The sequence below is a fragment of the Dendropsophus ebraccatus genome, chromosome 4 (assembly GCF_027789765.1).
Source record: "Dendropsophus ebraccatus isolate aDenEbr1 chromosome 4, aDenEbr1.pat, whole genome shotgun sequence".
NCBI classification, from domain to species: domain Eukaryota; kingdom Metazoa; phylum Chordata; class Amphibia; order Anura; family Hylidae; genus Dendropsophus; species Dendropsophus ebraccatus.
In genome coordinates this window covers 30074499-30096191 of record NC_091457.1, presented here as the reverse complement: position 1 = coordinate 30096191, position 21693 = coordinate 30074499, and the positions used below count along the sequence as shown (strand labels likewise).

Genomic DNA, 21693 nt, shown 5'->3' with positions numbered 1-21693 from the left:
TCTGGATCTCTAAACTATAACATGCGGTTTGTAACTGTATCTTGTTAGCTTCCAACAGAAAATTATGGAAGGATTTTGGAAATTACCATGCAACCTGATCGTGATTGTGGTGGATCTGGATACTGTTAGACCAATAGAAGGTCTTTAGAAAAGTTTTAGGTATTTGGGGCCTCTTGCAGAACGACTTTTATTAGTGCGGTTAGGTGAAAGGCGGCAGGTGTGTGTAACACAAGTATAAGTCGTGGTTGTGGTCATGTGTGAGAGGGAGGAGGAGCAGCGCAGAATTGGGTAAACGCGGGGGCTCGAGCTTATGAGGGGATCCAAGGAAGCAATGAATAATAAAGAGTTGTGGGGATCTCTAGGGGAAAAAGTTGTGACACAGGTCTCTAGGGGTGTGTAAGGGGTGGGGACCCAGATGGGGGTGAACAGCTGGACATGAAAGAGCTGTGTGTCTGTGTTTAAGTAAAACCAGGTGTGGGGGGGATTTTTACTGGAAAGTAGGGAGGGATTGGCAGAAACTCAGGAATTTGGAGAGAGGGAGAAAAAGAGAGAGCGAGAGATAGAAGTAGTGGGAGCTAGAACACACAGGGTGGGACTTGGTCACTAGACGTGAGAAGTTAGAGCGTGTAAGACTGTGTGAGAAAGGGGGAAAGGAGAAAGAGACAACTCCTGGCAGAGTGCGAGAGAAGGAGGGGAGACAGGCGCACAAAGAGGAAGTGGACAAGGGAGACATTTAGTGCAGGAGAGAAGAGCGAAGAGGGGGGAGTGTCGGTGTAAGGAGAGAAGGAGAAAGTGTGCAAGTCAACTGGCTGTGCTCATTCATCATAAAGAACTGTAAGTACGCACGTCTCCCTGTCTACATGATGTACATTATATATACTTGTTCAGTGTAATAAATTATATCTATTCTATCTGTCGGTCTTCTTCAGCAGAGAAGCTCATAAAATATCCCCCAACAGCTTCCACGTAGAGAAGGTGAAAGGGACTTCACCTTTAACAGAATTTAGTAAAGGCTTCATTTATAGGTCCAAAGATTTTCTATGTAATGTTATCTCACTACTAACAATACGCTGGCTGGGGTGTAAGGGATTGAATTATACCTGAAATTACTGTGGTGTTAAATCATACCTAAGGCAGAAAGTAGAGTCCGTAACATGATGGGTTTAGCTCAACTACAGTTAGAAGAACTTTTAGGCTATGGTCACTCAACAACTTTTTATGTGAAATAACAACCATTGTTTGATCACGACGGCCATAAATAAGGTTCGTGAACTTTATTGACAGCCGTCATTGGAAAATAAAGTCCATTATTTTGCATAAAAAGATGTTGTGTGAACATAGCCTTATAAAAATGTCATAAACCTTATGCAGAATTCGATTACCTTGAGAAATTTGTGTCAACCGTGACGGAAAACTGTAAATCTTCAGAATCAAGTATTTTGTGTTAATCTTTTTATATATGGATGAACTAAGAGTCCTCATGCATTGTTCTGTATAAGTTTCCTACCTCCCTACATGAGGATCATTGGTGATAGAGTCCATTATACTGAACATGGTGCACATGCGGGTCCAGTCAGTTTTTCGTGATTGGTAAGGTGTCAGATGTTAAGTCTAACAAGAAGGTGAAAGTCCTGGCAAGTGGCCAAAGTCTCCCTAGTAGGAACTGTTGTAGTAGCTGCTCACTCCCTTCCCTATTTCTTCTTATCGAATGGACCTCTTCTTCTTCTTGAAGACATTGATTCAGATAAAGTTTATTCCCAAATAATGGTTGTTAAACTGAAAGTATGAACAGGGCCAAGACAAACAAATGTTTTTACTCAGCAACTTTACAAGTATCTCAAAATCTCTTGGAGGAGCAGAAACACCCAACACGTGGAATAGTTTTTTGTTTTTTTTAGGGGTTTCAGAGTCGATTTCATTATAAATGGCAAGTAATGGTTCTCTCAGCTAATATTCACCTGTTCTTGTTCTTACAGAGGATGTATTTCTTATTACTACTTTGTGTCCTCCTGGTTCCCAGCATCCAACAAGAAAATGAAGAGGCAAACATCTTCACGGTAATCTTTCGTCATATATACATATATAATGAAGTTGTATAACATAGGTAATGGCATAACATTGCATTCCCCTGACATAAGCTATAGGGGGGAGGGCTGGGTCTGGACAAGATCCATTGGTACTGAAGACAGAGATTTTAGAATGAACCCCTCACCCTTGCTTACTGATCTTCAGCATGGTGGTTGTTACATGGACTGAAATTAATAATTGCACTAAAGGAAAGCTCCCAGCAGACCATGTAACCTACAGCATTATCGCCTACTGGGACGCAGCATCGAACTGGTCGTGCAAAAGTATCTAATAGCAGAGCTCTATTTTTTCTTAGTCCACAATTTACACCCTCTTAGTGGTACCATTAGGAGCAATCTAGCTCTCATCCTGTCCATGGTTAAGGATTTGCCAGTCTTTGTTGAAATTAGGCTTCTTTGAACTCCTGGCACCCTTACTGATCAGCAGCTTAAAGGGGCCACAGTGGATGTACTACAGTGTTAGGGTCCTATTACACTGAGCGATTTTTAACCATTAACGACTAACGATAAACGATCGCAAACGAGATTGTTTATCGTTAACCTGGAATCGTTCACCATATTACACAGAACGATAATCGTTAGTTACAATCGTAATTGCGATCGTTACTATGATCGTTTATTCCTTCTGATCCCAGAAAAACAATGAACAATGTGCTATTACACTGAACGATTAGTGAAAAAACGTGGAACTTGAGCAAATGAACGTGGAATTAAAGCGAACAATTAACGATAATTTTAGGTTCAGATCTAAATAAACAATCACCGACATACAAACAATTTCTCGATCGTTGCCTGCAATTACACAGAACGAGTATCATTTAAATTCGAACGATTTAACAATTTTTCGCATGATAATTGCCCCGTGTAATAGGGCCCTTAATCAGCACTCATTCCTACCAATAGTAGTGGCAGTCCCTTACACTGCCATCACTTATAGTAGGTAGAAGCACTGGTTAACATTAAAATGAATGTTTAGCTGGTCAGAATGTTCACGTGTATTGGGGGGATTGGGAAAGATTTTGAAAGTGTATGGCCACCATTATCTCAGTTAGAATGATATGAATAATTTTGAATTGGTCAGATTTGGGTTTAGGCAGGAGATCTGCTCTATCCTAACAAACAATAGAATAATGCTGATTGTGTACAGAGTGTAAATTCTGCATACAGCGATGTTGTACATATAAGAAGGCATGATATTACAGGGTCATTCTGACATGGGACGATCTACATATCAAGTATTGGTTTAACTGATTACAATACGGATCAGTCAGGGATAATAGAACCAGTCTCACTTTAATAGAACCAATCTCATTCTATGTAAAAGTAGATTTTACCATGTTATTCTATCCTAAGATTAAAGTTGGCCAGATGAGATGATCAGGACAGAATCTGGTTAGCAGAGAGCTGAGTGCTTGTACTGCTTAGATGTCCTTGTAATACTCTGTCCTTTGAATATCATTCTATCATTAAAAAAGTAAAGACTGTGTACAGCTCCTGAGGTATATGGGAATCTGAATGCTTGCTTGCTTTAAGACAGCTTGATGTCTACTTCTCTATAGACAGCATACAAACCAATAATATATATTATGACGCAGGCAGAAGATAAACATAGTAAAAAAGTTATCCCTTGAAACCCTGACTACACATGGGATATAATCAAGGCCAAATAAAAGTTTACAGGCAGGTCCTAAACATGTGAATCACTTCCTGTTTCTACCGTGTAGCTATATACTTGTATAAAGTTATGTCAACAGCGTAGTCAGGAAACGTGTAGACTCAGTGGAGTACTGAGCTTCTGGACTTAGACCTGTCCTTAATATGAGATCATGAACAACATGAAACCGGTAACATTTCTAAAGCTAGGTACCCTTGTGGTGTATTGATGTCTTACCATATCTAGTGAGATGGACCTGCAGTTTGCGTGTTCTGTCTGCAGACCCTGTAAGTCTTGTGTCAGTCCTGAACTTTTCCAAACAACAAGCAAAATAACACAAATTCATTTTTTTTTTTTTACTTTTTAATTAACTAAACCCAGTGCTCAACCTTATTTATGGAATCTAAGATGTATATATGTGCCCCAGACCCAGCATTTGCTGGAGATACTTGGATTGGCTGACCCCTCTAACCACAGCTATATAGGTACAACATGGTGGTTAATGGAGAATCACATACAAGGGAGGAAGAGGAGAACAAGTTACCACTAGAGGGAGTTTCTGGCGCTATATACATTTACTGACATCCTATAAAATTAGGACTAGTGAGTGTGTCCACCACAGAAATGTGGAGAGGGACTGATGTGGGTGATGACAATCCGTGAAGAGCGCCCTGGAACATTCTGGAGCTATATAAACAACAGGAAACATAGAAGGCGGCTTCCCACCACAATCACTAATGGTATATCTGCTGGAAAAGTGATAGATGTCTGATCATTGGGGGTTTGCCAGGATATTTAGTAGCATAAATGTGTCAGTATAAGATCTTTCCAGAGGTTCCCACCTGGGTGTACCCTGGATGTTTTGGAATCCCTTACACATATTTCACAGTAAAGAGCATTGTACTACTGAGCCACCCCTATTATATTTCCCATCCATTGTCTTGTCTATCACGTCAGGCCTCAGTCCTTCCTGTTTTTCCTTCCTTAAGACAAGTTCAGGTGACCATGAGATAAGAGCTGTAGGAATATTACTGTTGTTTCCCTCTAAAATGAAAATCGTACCTTATATTTCAGTAAAGATTATTATCAACTTTTCTCAATGTATTAAAGAGAAGTGATTTGGGTCCCACCACTCCGATATCTCCTGCTGTCGTGTTGTTTCCTCCCTGACAGCTGCCGCCTGGAAATAAATGGGAATTCTCAGTTCCAAGGGTGTATGTGGGCCTCATGGAGACATTCCTAACCCTCGTATATTAATCCAGGTGGTTTTAGAAGGCACAGGGTTATGTCGATAAAATGAACAAGCTGGGGCAGGCAAATGTTGTCATGTGTTATCATGACTGGCTAGTCAAAGTCGCCTCTAAAATGACTGCCTATGGTTGCAACCTATGGTTCACAGTTAATGTATAGAGAGCAGCTATGGAGCTGAAACTGCTGCTCTAAGACACCTTTAGAGAACCCTAAATGTACGATGACAACCCAACAATGCAGTAAAAAATTATCTTCAGGTGCCAAAATTTATAGAAAGTATATAGGGAAATTGGAAATTTATCGCAGAAAAATCAAGAGTAGACGAGGGTTCACAAAACTGCATATGAAACAGTAACATATTATGCCGATTGGATGTTTAGCTTAAAGAGGAATGGATAAGGGGGTTAAATAGAAAAAAAACCAATACATATCTCTTGCCCCTCTGCCATTAACACTGCCACATATAACTGTCTATATAACTGTGTTTAGGAAGAAACACTTTCCTGTGTCTGCGTTGGCACAAGGACCTGAGCCAACAGAGCCACAAGGATTGTGGGGTAATAAAACATAATCTCTCTTAATTTCTCTTAAGCTACTAAGCTTCTCTTAACTAGTCTCTACAGTTTGCTACAGGTGCTCTGCCTTCTCATAGTATAGTGTTCATAGCCTATGCGATTCCCCCTAGAAAATGACCTTTTGTGACCATCCACACCCTATGTGAGCTGTCCTCCAAGGAATCTTTCCCCTCTGTCTACACTCTCAGCTGGTGTGAAACTCCCTCCCTGATGCCATATCTAACACTGATAACTCATTTTACATTTAGAAAACAAATAAACAATAAAAAAAATTCTATACAAAGATGTCAATAGCCCTTAATATAAAAACACAAAGACAAAAGGCCACTGGCGTCTGTCAAGTACATGGACTTTTAGATTTTGTAACTTACACTTTTCTTCTTTAACCTTTAGGAATGCACAGATGGATATGAGTGGGATGCAGAAAGGCAGCATTGTAAAGGTACTGTATAGGGTCTCCCTATAGTGTGTATGTGATATTGAGTCATATACAACATTTTGACATCTTTGAATATTTTGCAGATATAAATGAGTGTTTGACCATTCCTGATGCCTGCAAGGGTGAAATGAAATGTATCAATCATTATGGGGGCTACTTGTGCCTCCCCCGCTCGGCCTCTGTGATTAGCGACACCAATACAGACCCTGGGACTGCAGGGGCACCAAACACAGGGCTTGGAACTGATCAAAGGAACAACCCTTGTCCAAGTGGTTACCAGCCGGATGCTCAAGGATTAGGCACTTGTGTAGGTAAGTGATGTACGTCTGCTTCACATATTAGGATAATGTGAATTCTAGGCAACGCTAGTTAGAGTAGTCTATAGATCTCAGTGTGTTCAGTCAGGTATTAGCAAACTGAATGGTGTGCCAATATTCATCCCAGATCAATTGATTTTGATGAAACAAACAGTCCAATAGGGACCTGCTGAGAACTAGAAAGAGAATATCTGAACGGTGAACCACCAGAACAGTAGCAGAGACTAGTTCAGTGGTGCTCAGTGTAAAAGTAGGAATTTCGGCCAATCTTGATAGTAAAAAAAGTTCTAGGCACTCACCTTTAAATTTGTATCAAGATAGCGACTGTCCGGTCTGTTCCGGATGGCTGACATATGCTAAATGTAATGTCATATTAGATGTGAACATAGCCTGTAACAGTGGGAGGTGCTCTACACAGAAGAAGCAGGAGACACTTATAACAGTATGGATGGTGGGGCTTCTGATCCGAATGCAATCTTAAGAAAGTACTCCCAAGTCTCCATTTATTGTCTATGTGCTGCTGATAGCATAAAGTGCTCTCATAGCCAGTGACTGTGTGCACATAGGACTGGTGCTCTATTACCCCATTATTATATACTGACAAGGGAAATAGTGTCAGAGGAACTAGACAGCAGAGACTGACAGGTAGCGGTAGCATATAGGACATATAGCGGCATTAGTACTCTGCTTCTGTCCTTCCCAGATATAAATGAGTGTGAATATGAAATGGACGACTGCCTGCCCAGCCAAGAGTGTGTGAACATACAAGGCGGATTCCATTGTAAGTGCCCAGAAGGCTACAGGAAGATTGGAAATGAATGTGTAGGTGAGTATAAGACTGGGTGTGTTACTGCTCCATCATAGTCCTCTAGTCACTGCCATGTCCTTTGCATCCAGTGTCGGACTGGCCCAACGGTGGGCCCCGAGCCTTAGAACCTGCACTAACCCTGACTGACATGTAGTTTCTCACTGGTTCTTAATTGGTGGGCCCCCAGGTTCCTTCCCTCTGGTGGGTCCCAGATACCCCAGTCCGACATTGTCTGCATCTGCAGCTTATTGCACCTTTTTCTAATTGTTGTTTACTTCTCCTTCAAGTTAGGTTCATATTGTAGTTGATTCCGACCCTCTTTCCTCATACAGCATTCAGGCATCTGTGCATATTCTATAGATATTCTATTGCTATCAATCTATACAGCACTTCTATACAGCATGCCATGCTGACCCTACTACTGTTAGTTAACTTCATGGTCAAACGTGAAGATAGTACATAACATCATCTATGGACACCAGGCTATTTATGCCATTTCATATAGCCTTTTAATGTTGCGGGAAATGACAGTAGTGGAGGAAGGGACATGACTGTGAGCTTCAATCGCTGCATTGAATTCTGGAAAATATATATAACACATGGCTGAAAGTAAGGTAAACTCTGGCTGCTCAGCCCTAATCTACATAAAGAGTGGAAGAATTGTAGATTGGATGATTCTACAATGTAATTTGAAGTTTTATTTTGGCTACAGTCTCACATTAGTGGGGTGAACTATAGGGCTGCACTTTCTGTGATATCTGGCTAAAGTGGTAAGAAATGTCACCAGCGAATCTGTTACATGTCAGACAGAAACAGCGCCTGACAAGCCCCATTGACTTTAATGGCATCTGTCAGGTTTCCCATATAATATCCGGCGTTTTACTGGCCCAGTGCAGGATATTGGGCTGTTTTGTCTGATATGTTTGACAGGAGCCTCCAACACAGATGTGAATCCAGACTAAACATAAACCCTCCCGTTTTTCATGAATCAGCAAGGTGTTCTCTTTTTTTGGATTATTAACAAATTGTTCAGTGTTTTCTTCTATAGAAGTATATTGATGAATGCTTATTCTTCTCTATTATTCCAGACATTGATGAATGCCGGTACAGATACTGCCAGCATCGCTGTGTTAACTCTCCCGGATCTTTCACCTGTCAGTGTGAGCCAGGATTCCAGCTGGCGTCCAACAACCGCTCCTGTGTAGGTAAGGACCCCAGAACAGGATATTGGATCTTTATAGGATATGACCCTAGGCTTCAGGTGGGCTAGCACATGACCCCCTCCAAGCCCTCTTCCACATTTTATAGGCGTTACAAGTCCACCCATAGAGATGGTGGAGTATATATTATACTTGCCTTTTAGAGAACAATGCCTCCATCTAAACCAGATTTCTTTGTGATTAATTCCAACTTTCTTATTGTGTATTGGCCTCTTCTTTGCTAATACTCCCCAGTAGGGATGGTCCGAACCTGCTTCGGTTCGGGTTCATATGAACCCGAACGCTCGGCTGTCTGCCCGCTCCGTGCAGCGGGTGGATACAGCGGGAGGACCGCCTGGAAAACTTGGATACAGGCTATGGTTATGGCTGTATCCCAGTTTTCCAGGCGGTCCTCCCGCTGTATCCACCCTCTCCACGGAGCAAGCAGACAGCGGGAATCATTGGCGAGAGTTCAGGTTCGTACAAATCCGAACCGAAGCAGGTTCAGACCATCCCTATTCCCCAGTCATGTTTCAAGGCTCTTTAAGAGGTGGTACTAGAGAGTGTGTGCTGTTCCTTCTGCAGGACAACTAGTTATTCCAGGTCCTATAGAATGAGGCCTACTCTTTGCATTTGCTGTCCACTCTTGCACATAGTAAGGCAGCCTAAGTGGGGAATTCTCCTATATAACATCCATATGCCTTCATAGGACATATGGATATGATAGAGGCTGTGAACTGATGATAAAATACCATGGCTAATTATAATAGCCATACTAGTAATGATAATAATTCAGAGATCAAGGAGGGACGTTTATCAAGACTGGCGTACAAGTACGCCAGTTTTAAAGACCCGCCCCTTTCCCTGGCCGGATTCACTAAGAGGTGTACACTTCCCCCCCTTGCCGCACCCCTTCCCCCCACCCTTCAGGCAAGGGATGGTTACAGCTAGCATATGCTAGGAAGAAAGAAAGAAAGAATCTGCGCCTTCTACCTGGGGCGCAACATATGAAAATCTCCCCCACATGAAGATGAGCCTCGGACTTGAGCAGCTGAAAAAGAGCTCAGCGCCAGGAAAAGTCCTCATAATGGGCCTTAGGGGGATCTGTAAGAGGAAGATTGTGAAACCTGCAGATAATGAGAGGTATAATAACGTAATAAATACATAAATAGTTAACTGGGGAACCGAAAAACTTGTTTAACCACTTAATTGTTCAGATCAAAGTAAAGAGAAGAGTTTAATAAGAATATCTTAGTAGAATATATAGGATGCTTATTACATTTAACCACATGTTTTCACCTACAGATGTCAACGAGTGCTCTATGGGTGCACCATGCCAACAGCGATGCTATAACACTTATGGCACCTTTCTCTGCCGCTGTAATCAGGGCTATGAGTTGGACAATGACAGGTATACCTGCAATGGTACGTAATACAGTTTTATGTAATAGATACCATTCATTATGTACGGAGGTATAGCCCAGGGGCAGCAAAACTCATCCAGCCCTCAACCTCGATAATTTATGTATACAACTGCAGAGGTGCATCCTAATAAGTTATACACAGGTTCTGCAGAGCTTATAAGTGATTACAGTGCAGTCACTTCCCATCTACTGATTGGAGTCGCCCACTTTCTCTTTTCTTCTCCATAGACGTCTTTGATTCCTTCCTTTTTTTAACACCCCTTTATCTTTTCCACATCCTCTACACCAACCTCCCGTGTTGCCTCTTTAACAGTACCATCCTGCTTTTTCCCCTCAATACTGTACCTGCTACTTCTAATGCCAGATGATGCCCTAGATTGTTATAGTGGTATTCTTACTAGTATGACTGTAATGTATAACTAAACAGCCAACTGGGTGTTACCAGCTGGGGCGTGTCCCTGCACTTTTTGACACTATCCAATAAGACCTGACGGCTCTAGACACGCCCCTATCCCAGTTGGTTATTAAGGGTATGTTCACACTGAGCAAATACGGCAGAATTCCGCCGTGCTCAGTGTCCCGCTGAGAGCGAATGAGAGGGCGCACGCTCCTCCGCTGCAGCTGACATGTTACTTCTTTGAGCGGAGAGCCCGTGCTCTCCCATTGAGATGATATGACACACTGAGGCAAGCGTAATTCCGCAGTGGAGAGTTCCGCTGCAGAAATTACGCCTATTTTACTCAGTGTGAACATACCCTAAGTCATACATTTCTAATATTACATTGGTTGGGTTCAACTCCTTGTATCATCTCTGATCAGCAGATTGAAGAGGCCCAGGTGCTATTGCTAGTGCTACAGCTTCTATATGTCCTGTGTCTGGTGTTGAAGCTTATCACAGCTTCCAGTCAAATACATGGGACTGAACCAGGGGCGAAGCTAGAAATGGCTGGGCCCTATAGCAAACATTTGATTGGGGTCCCCCTCCCTTCCTGACTGACCACTAAGCCATCAAGTCTAGTCATAATTGCAAGTGCTCGTCAGGCGTGCTTGCAGTTAAAGGGATATTTGCAGAACCTGGAAGGCCCCTTGACTACCTGGTGCTGCAAATGATGACAGCTCAGTGGGCCCAGTGTATTGCAGGAGCAGGGAACGAGGCCCCCTGATGCGGTGGGCCCTATAGCCACCGCTATGGCTGCTACAGTGATAGTTAACTATAGTGAACTATATGCAGGACCCGGAACAGCTTTTATAAAATGTACAAGGCTGTGTCTGGTAATATAGAGGCTGCAATACTCACAAAGGCGCCATGTTTGTTTTAATCAGCTGTTGCTGGGAGTTGGATACACAGTTTGGTAATAATGGCCAATACAAAGCATAGGCCACCAATACTAAAGTCCTGGAAATCCCCTTTAAGATGGCCTTACACATGTGAATGTTAATTTAAAAAGCTTTCTCTCCCAATCCCTCCAAACTTTACACAGTAAACTGTTCCCATTGCGGTATCTGGCTACTCCTCTAGTGTGTATAGGGGCCTGTAAGGTATGTTCCCCCAGCATTCTCCCCAATCCATATACATACAAGCACTTGTAAGCAGATCAGCCTGAAAGTACAGCTAATTCACTTGTCACGTGAATACTTACAAACTCCAGTCTGTTCTCTTTGACATTACTAAGAAACTATCATTGTCTTTCCTCTAGACATCGATGAGTGCAGTTACTCCAGCTATTTGTGCCAGTATCAATGTGTGAATGAACCCGGGCGCTTCTCCTGCATTTGTCCAGATGGATACCAGTTGTTGGGCACTCGTCTGTGTCAAGGTGAGGCCAGCCATTGTAGACTTTACTTTAATATTGTTTGACAAAATATGTGTTTTACAATTCAAATGCATTATATTTCATGATACCACTTATTTTCATTGTTTCATTATTTTACATTGTTGAAATCTCTTCTTCTGTATGGATAAGCATTTCCAAATGGTGGGGACAGTTATGGACAGCTTTAGTGATGGGAAGACAATGACATGACTAATGACTATCATTTTTATATCACGTTAGGCTTAAAAGAGGTACTCCAGCGGGAAAAAAAAATTCTATCAAATTATCTGGTATCAGAATGTTATATGGATTTGTAATTTACTTGTATTTAAAAATCTTAACTCTTCCAGTACTTATAAGCTGCTGTATGTCCTGCAGGAAGTGGTGTATTCTTTCCAGTCTGACACAGTGTTCTCTGCTGCCATCTCTGTCCGTGAGAGTAACTGTCCAGAGCAGTAGCAAATCGCCATAGAAAACCTTTCCTGTTCTGGGCAGTTCCTGTCACAGACAGAGGTGGCAGCAGAGAGCACTGTGTCAGACTAGAAAGAAAACATTACTTCCTGTAGATGATAAGTATCGGAAGATTTGAGATTTTTAAATAGAATTAAAGTACAAATCTATATAACTTTCTGACACCAGTAGATTTGATTGAAAATTATTTGCACCAGAGTTCCCCTTTAAACCGCTAATATAAGAGATGTGAGTATATAAGAAAGACTCATATGTGTAACATACACTAGCAATAACCCTCTTGGCAGATCTAGAGGTATCTGTCTCAAACAAATGTAGAAACCCACAGGGTGTAAAGGCCAAACAAGTCTAATAGCCGTCAAATCAGAGATATTGGAAATAATGGTTTACTTGTTTTGGAGCTAAAACAGCCCTGATGTAATATGTGTATACACCAAGCAACTGTGGGGAACTTTATCTCCATCTTCCTTGTCCTCACGTATAGAATTCCACAGGCCCACTGTGTATTTCTATTAACTGAAGATACTATCTTTGCTGTGTCTAGTCAGATGTTTGGATTTGTCTGATTTTTATCAGAAAGCTGCAATGGATCCTGTCTGTTTGCTGTGCACCTTTTGCATTCCTACTGCCCACTCCGTACACAGAATGATACCGGCACAAGACAGAACAAACACCTTTTTGTGTATTTCTGAGAGTGGCAAATTTCATGTTGAACTTTAGTCAGAATAAAAACACCACCAGCACATAGCTTTACTAGGTTCATTTTAAAAACATTCATCCATATTTATGCATTTTGGACATATTTTGTCCTTATAAATGCACACCATATACACACTGGGGCAAGAAAAAGCTCCAGCTAACATAAATGTACAGTCTTATAACATGAACTGATACTTTTATTCACATACTGTATATTTAGGTGTTCGTGTAACTGGTGGTTCTCAGAACTGGAGATGCACTGTATGGACAAAAGTATTTTTCTGTCTACAGAGCTGTTTAAGGACTTGTTTTTTGCTGGGTGGAATTTAGTATTTATTGATACCATGTTTTTTTTGAGAGGCAACAAGTACATCAAAGACATTCCAAGAAACTAACAAATGATAGGAAGGCGGGGGGTGCGGGAACATAATAAACAATGTATACTTACCAATCCCATGCCCTGTAGTGCCACTCTCATCTCACCGATAGCTACTTGCCTCCTGCAGCTACTTTAGCAGCAATGTCACACACCCGGCTGATGAGTCGGGTATGTGACATGTATGTGGATGTTGCTTTGACACATACCACCTACCTAAACATTGTACAAACTAGAGAAACCCCCCAAAAAGTCCTATCTATGGACGCCTCACCCTTCAACTTCTAAGGGTACTATTACACCAACAGATCTGACGACAGATTATCTGCCAAAGATTTGAAGCCAAACCCAGGAACGGACTATAAACAGAGAACAGGTCATAAAGGAAAGACCGGATTTCTCCTCTTTTTAAATCCACTCCTGGGTTTGGCTTCAAATCTTTGGCAGATAATCTGTCGTCAGATCTGTTGGTGTAATAGTACCCTAAGACTATGGGATCTGCTGCTAATGTCTTGGTTCTAGATACCATGGGACACCTTTTAGAGGTCTTGTGAAGTCCACGCCTTGCCAGGTTAATATCACATGGGGCACTTTATATTAGGCAGGTTGTTTTAACCACTTCCCAACCACTTGACGTAAATATATATCATAAGTATGGTTAAAGAGTATGGAGTGGACAGAGGAACTCCGCTTTCTCTGGATGCCTGCTATGTTATATATTGTTGATGCCTGCTTTGTTATATATCTGACACCTGCAGCCAGGATCGGAGATAACTCAGATATTAGTGTTTAAAACAGGGGTACATACATGTCTGAACAATTATAATACTATAATGTTATTCATCATTCACATTGAAATTTGTAAATGAAAAACCTTTTGCCCCCCCCCCCCCCAAAAAAAAAAAAAAACGAGCCTCCACACAGCCTTATACATACATACATACACAAAGTTATAGGGGTCAGCATACAGCAATATGTGTTAAATGGAGGATATTAAAAAGTACAACTTGTCTCGCAAAAAACAAGCCCACATATGATGATAGAAAAATCAAAAAGTTAAAGTGTACGTGTCTTTAGAGAAAAACTTTTCCCGTCACAGAGACATGTCAACAGTTTGTCAGTTTCTGACCGCTGGGACTATGACTTATCCCTCATTGTCCCTGGAATGAATAGATCACACATGCTTAGTCAGTCTGATTTTTATGGGGCTGACAAAAATTGCTAAGTTCGGAACTCGGCAATTTACCACAAAATAAACTTCATAAAAGTGACCGCCCAGAATTCTGCTCCAACAGTTTGAACTGATTGCAGACGTGCAATATAGAAGAATTATACACTGAACCCTCTGCTGGTGGCCTCCATAGGTGATGTGACACACCACATGAACTGTCAGAGCTGTCAGATGTCTAGATGCTGTGACTCCAGAAATAAACCTTCACTATTTTAGAGCCTTCACCATGAAATGCTCTATAAATAGAGTTTTTACCCTCTAATTTGACAAAAAAGCAAATATTGCTGTAAGCGCTGCTCTCTGCTGAATTGTGGTTTCTCTGGCTGCTGCATTTTCCAAGCTTGCCAGAGCAAGCCTCGCGCAGATCTGCATGAGTGAGCACGGTCAAGTCATAACAGAGTGCAAAGTAACATTACTGATGTGGGAGATTGCAGGAAGCCTCACATCATGGGGCCTGCTTCTTGTGGGATAGGCCTGTCAGTTTGAGAAGACTAAAGTAGTGAAGTATAACATAATGGGCTAGAGCAGAACATAGGCAGAAAGTCACTAGAAAGCATAACACCTGGAGTTAAGGAGAAAGTCACTCTGTGGTAATGAACAAACAGGAAAACTATAAAGGGAAAAGATTAAGAGGCATATAATAACATATGTAGATATCACTGTGTATAGAATGGTTACTGGTTTCAGTGGGAGCTAATAAATCTGCCTGCAATAAGTTTCTGAGCTCCCCCTAGTGGTTGTAGTATGCAGACAGAATTTCTTCTTTTAAAGGCACATTACACATTTTCCTTTTTGCCCATATGATGCTAACACACCAGTAATATAGAAGCAGTGTAATCTGTTTCATTTCAGCTTATAGATCAGATCTGAGGTTACCTTTGGTCTCTATGCTGCCTATCCTGCAGGTTTGTTGTGGCACCATGTTCTTTCCATTTGATGATAATGGATTTAATGGTGCTCTAGGCAATCATTAGTACAACATATGTTATATTGTATAGACAGGATGCCTCCTGTATAGCTGACTTCCTGTGAACTACAGGAACACATCTTTACCTATTAGATCCTCCTGGAAACACTCTGACCCTCCCCACCCAGCTCTGCCCTCCTTGTTGTTTGTATATCTCCATTTCTAAAGAGCTGTTTAAGATATCCTTTTTGCCCCAAGACACTAAAGGACATTTATTACGACCGGCATACTTATACGCTGGTCTTAAATCAAGCCCGTCCCCATTCACACCACCAAGAGTGCACGGCTCTTAGGTAAATCTGGTGGGACCTGCGCCTGCACCACGGTGCATGCAGAAATCTACACCTGCTCAAGCTCTGCCACTATTTACGCCTGCTAGGTAAACCCACCATGCCATGCCCACCCATTAGAATCACTGGGCATACTCCATAGAGAAGACTGATTTTTTTTAGCAAACTGAATGGCCCGCTCACCAGTTGCATGGGTGGGGACACACGTGTCAAGGCAGGGAAGAGGTGTGGCCTAATTTATGCATACGTTTTTTGTTTTTGTTTTTTTACAAAATCTGTGCCTTTTCCATGGTCACACTACTTGTCTGTTCTGTATGCAAATTCTTCAGTGTGTCCTTTAAGATGCAACTTGACAACCTTTTCCTGCTTTTAGGAGCTGACAAACCAGAAAAAAAAAGTTATGTTACCCTTTTAGGATAGTCTCTGGCTTGGTTTGTTGGATCTCCAGTCATGTTCTAAGGCTTTTTAAAAGAGCCAAACATTGACTCGAAGGAAAGTTAATGCCAATAGATGGCACTAGAGAGCTACTTTACATATCCTTCTTGGTATTAGGACTCACACTAACCACCCCTAGATGTCAGGGACATTCACAATTCATCCTTAGATCATAGTTCCCTGTTTCTACTACCTTCTTATCTGGCAGTAGATGTGGGATTTATACTGGCCACTGATCATTTACTGACTATAAAAAGAGGCTCACAAGAATACCATAATCTAGACCAGACAGTCAGAAATACAGCGTATAGACCTTTACTTTGGACTGTAATTTCATGTTAAAAGCGCAATAGCTGTTGCTGAAAGCTTCATACAGAGACGGATCAGAATGACATGTTTCAGCCACAGACAATTCCAATAATCCGACATGATTATATCTCTAATATTTTGTTATTGGCTTTGTTTCTGACGTGCGTTTGATTTTAACCTCTTGAATTTATCAACAGATATCAATGAATGTGAGACAGGAACAGACACCTGCACAGACGAACAGACCTGTGTCAACTTCCATGGAGGGTACCGCTGTGTGGAAAAGAACCTTTGTGTTGAGCCCTATATACAAGTGTCTGAGAAGTGAGTCTTTGCAATAAGACAATTATGATATCTAGAGAACTAAAGGCTCATAGATCAGTCTCTGCCCAAAAAAGTATCATAAATTTGCATTAACCAATAGTACAAGCAAATATACTTTCATTCATTATGAAATGACAGCTGAATTACATCCTATCTTTACAAAACTGACCTTCAAGTCACTCAGAGTGATCTCATGCTGCCCATACAAGTCTATGGAGAGAGGAGGGGTGAGGAGAGAGTTATGGGGGGGGGGGGGGGGGGGGGGAGTTCAGAGAGCAAATGCAGAAAGGCACAGACCTTCTGTGTGTGGGTGCACTGGTGAAAAGTTCTGTATACAAGTTTATATAATGGAAAGAAATAGTGTTACTTTGCCTGTCCATGCATATATGACAGCTTATCCTGAAGAGTTACCTGCAACTTGCAGCTTTAAAGGGAATCTGCCAGCACCCAGACCCTACCTGAGGTGCTGACAGTGTGCTGTAGCTGGCAGTCCCCTAGTGAGCATGGTGACTTTTGGTAATTTGGAGTGCAGTGCATTATGCACACTCACGTCTCCTACTGTAATGAAGAGTCAAAGGGGAGTTTTGGCTCCTCTTGTAACTTTTATTGTTCACAGCACTAAAAGTAACGTTTTGGTCCAGCTGGACCTTCCTCAGACACTGAATACTGTGCTGGGTCAGAAACTGCTATGCAGAGTTGCGGTCCTGAGCGGTGCTCCATACCTTGCCCGTGGGGTGCTGTTTATGGGCGTGACATAGCAGGCCTGCTCAGCCATTCAGTGACAGAGGCCCGACACCACTACATACGCTAAATGGCTGAGAAGGCCTGTTCCATAAACTTGAAAGTGGTAGCACAACAAGGGACAATAACCCCAAAACAGCTGTCTGCAGATGGGTCATTTTTTTCTTTGGAGAGATTTTTGGCTTGGCAAAAAAAAAAAAAAGCTGGGACTCACCTCTACAGATTATGCCGCAATCTCAGGTTCTAAAGGTCCTATAGTTTGTGTCCTACCCATGCCAGCCAATAGAGCTAAGATGCAACTCTAGCCACAAATAAAGGACAAGTGTGGCCTGTTGATGGAACCCAGGCACGCTCTTACTTCAGACATGGTGACATGCACATCTGCAGACAATATCTGATTCAATATGGTACCATTCATTCAAGAAAACTTTTTCGTTTCATTTATTCATTGGGTCCATGTGATTTTTATATTGCAGCCGCTGTATGTGCCCAGGCAGCAACCCACTATGCCGTGATGAGCCTGGTTCAATAGTGTATCGGTACATGAGCATCACATCAGACAGGAGTGTTCCCTCTGAGATATTCCAAATCCAGGCAACCAGTGTGTATCCTGGAGCGTACAATACCTTCCAGATCCGCACAGGAAATGAACAGGGTGATTTCTACATACGGGTAAGTGACACATTAAAGATGATGAAATACATGCCAAGGCTATGTTCACACATTGTTTGTCGAGATTTGCAGCATTTGCAGCTTTTTCTAATGTAATCGAAATGGTAAAACACTGAATAGTTTGCACTTGACCAATTAGGCAGATTTATTCTTCAGGGTCCTAGGAAAGCAGGGTGCAAACCACATAGAGGTGTATATAGAGATAAATCCTTCTTGCTCCTGGCAATTTAACCTTTCAGGATCACAGGAAAGCCAAGTAACTGGTAACTATCTATGCAGAGCAGGGGTGGGGAACCTCCGGCCCGCGGGCCGCATCCGGCCCCTGAGACCTCCCGATGCGGCCCGCGGCTCCCCTGTGATGCGCGCCGCTCTGGAGGAGGAAGGAGTTAAAGGAGTACATTGGCCCCGCCCCTTGATGCCCATTGGTTGGCCGACGTAAAGGGGGTGGGGTCAAGACCTTTCGGCCAGCCTGTTCCAATGGCCGACGAGTAGGTGGGTCCAACTGTGGTGTTGTGGGCGGGGCTAAGTGGCGCTAATGCCACAAGGCCACGCCCACTTAACATAATCTGTAGTTGATAAAAAATTACTTTTTACTTGAACAAGCACCATGACATATGATATAAAATAAGGTATGAAAACCACTAAATTTACCCTTTACACCTGTGTAGAGATGTCAGAATGCAAAAGGGAGGTGACAGTTTCACTTTAAACCCTTTAACGACCGGCCATGTGCTTTACTACAGAGTTATTATACACTCTTGTGACTAAGCAAGTAGCTTATAGTTAGGGCATTAAGAACACTAAGGGGGAGATTTATCAAAGGGTGTAAAATTTAGACTGGTGCAAACTGCCCACAGCAACTAATCACAGCTCAGCTTTCCTTTCAGCGCTGCCTAAAGCAGAGATGTTATTGGTTGCTGTGATCAGTTTGCACCAGTCAAAATTTTACACCCTTTGATTAATCTCCCCCTAAGAGACTACACAGGTATTTGTGTGGAAGTGACATGCCAAAGACTGGCCCAGTCACCAGCCCATACCTCCCAACTTGGTTCACTACACAAACAAAACCTGCACACGTCCTACAAGGGCTCTGTAACTAGGGAGAGAAAAATACACCAAGGATAAGGATTATGTTCATGCACTTTGTTTTATCTGATGAAGAGGACGTATGTCTTCGAAAGTATATATTATTTTACTATATTACTATAACACAGCACTCTGGGACTTTTATTGCATTGTATGCCAAACACGGCAAAGTTTCGATCCCCTCCCTGCACTTGCCCTGGTGGTTGGGTGCTGACGCCTATCACTCATTCATCCCAATTAGAGATGAGCGTTCGGCATTTGATTAGCGGTGGCTGCTGAACTTGGATAACGCCCTAAGGCTATGTGGAAATCATGGATATAGTCATTGGCTGTATCCATGTTTTCCAGACAACCTTAGAGATTTATCCAACTTTAGCAGCCACTGCTAATCAAATGCCGAGCGCTCAGGTTCGGATTGGACTCGAGTGTGCTCGAGGTTCGCTCATCTCTAATCCCAATGTTTCCCCCCTCAGCAATCTGGCGGTTGGTGGCCTGTGAACTGGTCATGCATGCAGGTCCCTTGCGCTCGGCTGCTCCCATAATTCCTATAGAAGTTCCTTAAGAGATTTGTTGATATTAGAGATGAGCGAACCTGCCGAGGTTCGGGTTCGTATTAACCTGAACTCTCGGCGTCTGATTCCCTCTTCACGGAGGCTACAGACTGCGGGAATCAGACGCTAAGAGTTCAGGTTCATACGAACCCAAACCTCGACAGGTTCGCTCATCTCTAGTTGATATATATCCTACCTCCAGCTGGACAAGTCAGTGGTCAGATAATCCCGGTATCTATCAGACTACACTGTTGTCACAGCTATTTCTCTCTATGAACTTGTGCACTTGATGCTGTACCTGGGATTGTATATAAAGTAACATCTGACATGCAGCGTTACCTGTAATGCAGGGTCTATGCACACAGATTTGGGGAGTATATGTGATACATGGTAGCACAAAACTTGTTGATAAGAATAAGTAGTTATTTGATCCCCATTAATGTGAGTAAAACTGTTTTTTCTTACAGCAAATAAACAATATCAGTGCGATGCTGGTCCTGGCCCGTCCTGTCAAAGGTCCCCAGGAGTTTCAACTGGATCTGGAAATGCTGACCTCCAACTCCCTCCTCAGCTACCGCTCCAGCTCTGTGCTGAGACTCACCGTTTTCGTGGGGGCACATCCCTTCTAGACAGCAAGTTTCATTGCCTTACGGGCTATTAACATTTCTTGTCGAGTCCTTTCCATTCATTGTTATTTTATTTTTTATTAAAGTCTATCTTTGTTTTGAAAGAGACAGTGTCTTTCAGTGCAAGGCAATGCCGCAAGTCTCTAGCACTGAAAAGGTGAATAAAGTCCTTGTCTGAAATATAGGATAGCATCAAAGACAGGGCCAGGCTCTCTGTGTAATATAGTGTGACTACCTGACTACACAGTTATACGATCAGGCTTAGCAAAAAGTGACTCTGGTCCAAAATGGCCATATATTAACATCTGTGTTATGGCTGCAGGTCCGGGAACTGCACCTGCTGTGGTTCTACTGAACTGAAAGTAATTGATTAGCTTAGATCTGGGGGTCCTCCATACAGACGACAAAATGCAGGTGTATTATTATGAACATCTGTCGTCAGCCTTAGAGGTGCCAATGGGGACAGACTGCGGTGCACTGGTATTTTAGGATATATGGAAGGGGGTCAGTAGCTGTGTAGTTTCTTGCTTATGTCCTAACTGTAGTATTTATATAAAGAATTTAGTGCTAATGGTAAATGCGCTATTACCGCAATTCACCAGACATATAAACTCTTGAGGAACTAGTTAGTCAAATATTTTTTTTTTTAAATAAAAATGTGTATTTTGCCTTTTTACAAGCTGTTAGTAAATTATAAGATTTCCGAAGGTTCAAGTTTAACTTGTTCAGAGTAAAACGTAAAAACCAATGTGCTGGAAGAGTGCTTGGGTGATGGTCCTTCCTTCCACGGTCAGTGCACAGCCTCTACAATGGGTGTGGATTTATGGTGTATAAACATTGTTTACCGTAGCTGTCTATCTGTATATTACCCCTGTCCTTGTAAATTACTCCTCTTTGTAATACTTTTGCATTGTTACAAATAGTAACGTTCAACAATAAACAGAAAACAACAAAGAAACAGAAATCCACTGTGGTTCGTGATTGTCATTGGGGAATATGCGGGTCATGTTCTGGATTTACCTCATAGCTGTATGCCTGGGGAGGGGGATGAACAAAAACACGTACGTATCTCTCTGGCACCTGCCAGTATTATACCCTGTCAGTGGCTAATGTGCGGACGCTTCTGGGTTTGGGGATGTGAATTAGAAGGCCTACAATCAGCAGCCCTGGCGGTGTCCTGTCCTGATTGATTGGCTACTAACACCTGGCACTAGGGATGGCCCGAACCTGCTTCGCTTCAGGTTTGTACGAACCCGAACTCTCGGAAATGATTCCCGCTGTCTGTCCGCTCTGTGGAGAGGGTGGATACAGCGGGAGGACCGCCTGGAAAACTGGGATACAGCCATA

At 42.4% G+C, this 21693-nt stretch overlaps 1 protein-coding gene across 1 annotated transcript; it reads left to right on the top strand.

Moving 5' to 3' along the window:
* The first annotated feature begins 548 nt into the window (after positions 1-548).
* EFEMP2 (EGF containing fibulin extracellular matrix protein 2) lies at positions 549-21304 on the top strand. Its single transcript, XM_069965407.1, has 11 exons — positions 549-834; positions 1977-2057; positions 5961-6009; positions 6090-6317; positions 7027-7149; positions 8220-8336; positions 9636-9755; positions 11452-11571; positions 16544-16670; positions 17888-18083; positions 20188-21304. Exons 2-11 carry the CDS (start codon positions 1980-1982, stop codon positions 20347-20349), a joined length of 1320 nt encoding a protein of 439 aa, XP_069821508.1. The 5' UTR covers positions 549-834; positions 1977-1979; the 3' UTR covers positions 20350-21304.
* The last annotated feature ends 389 nt before the right edge of the window (positions 21305-21693 follow it).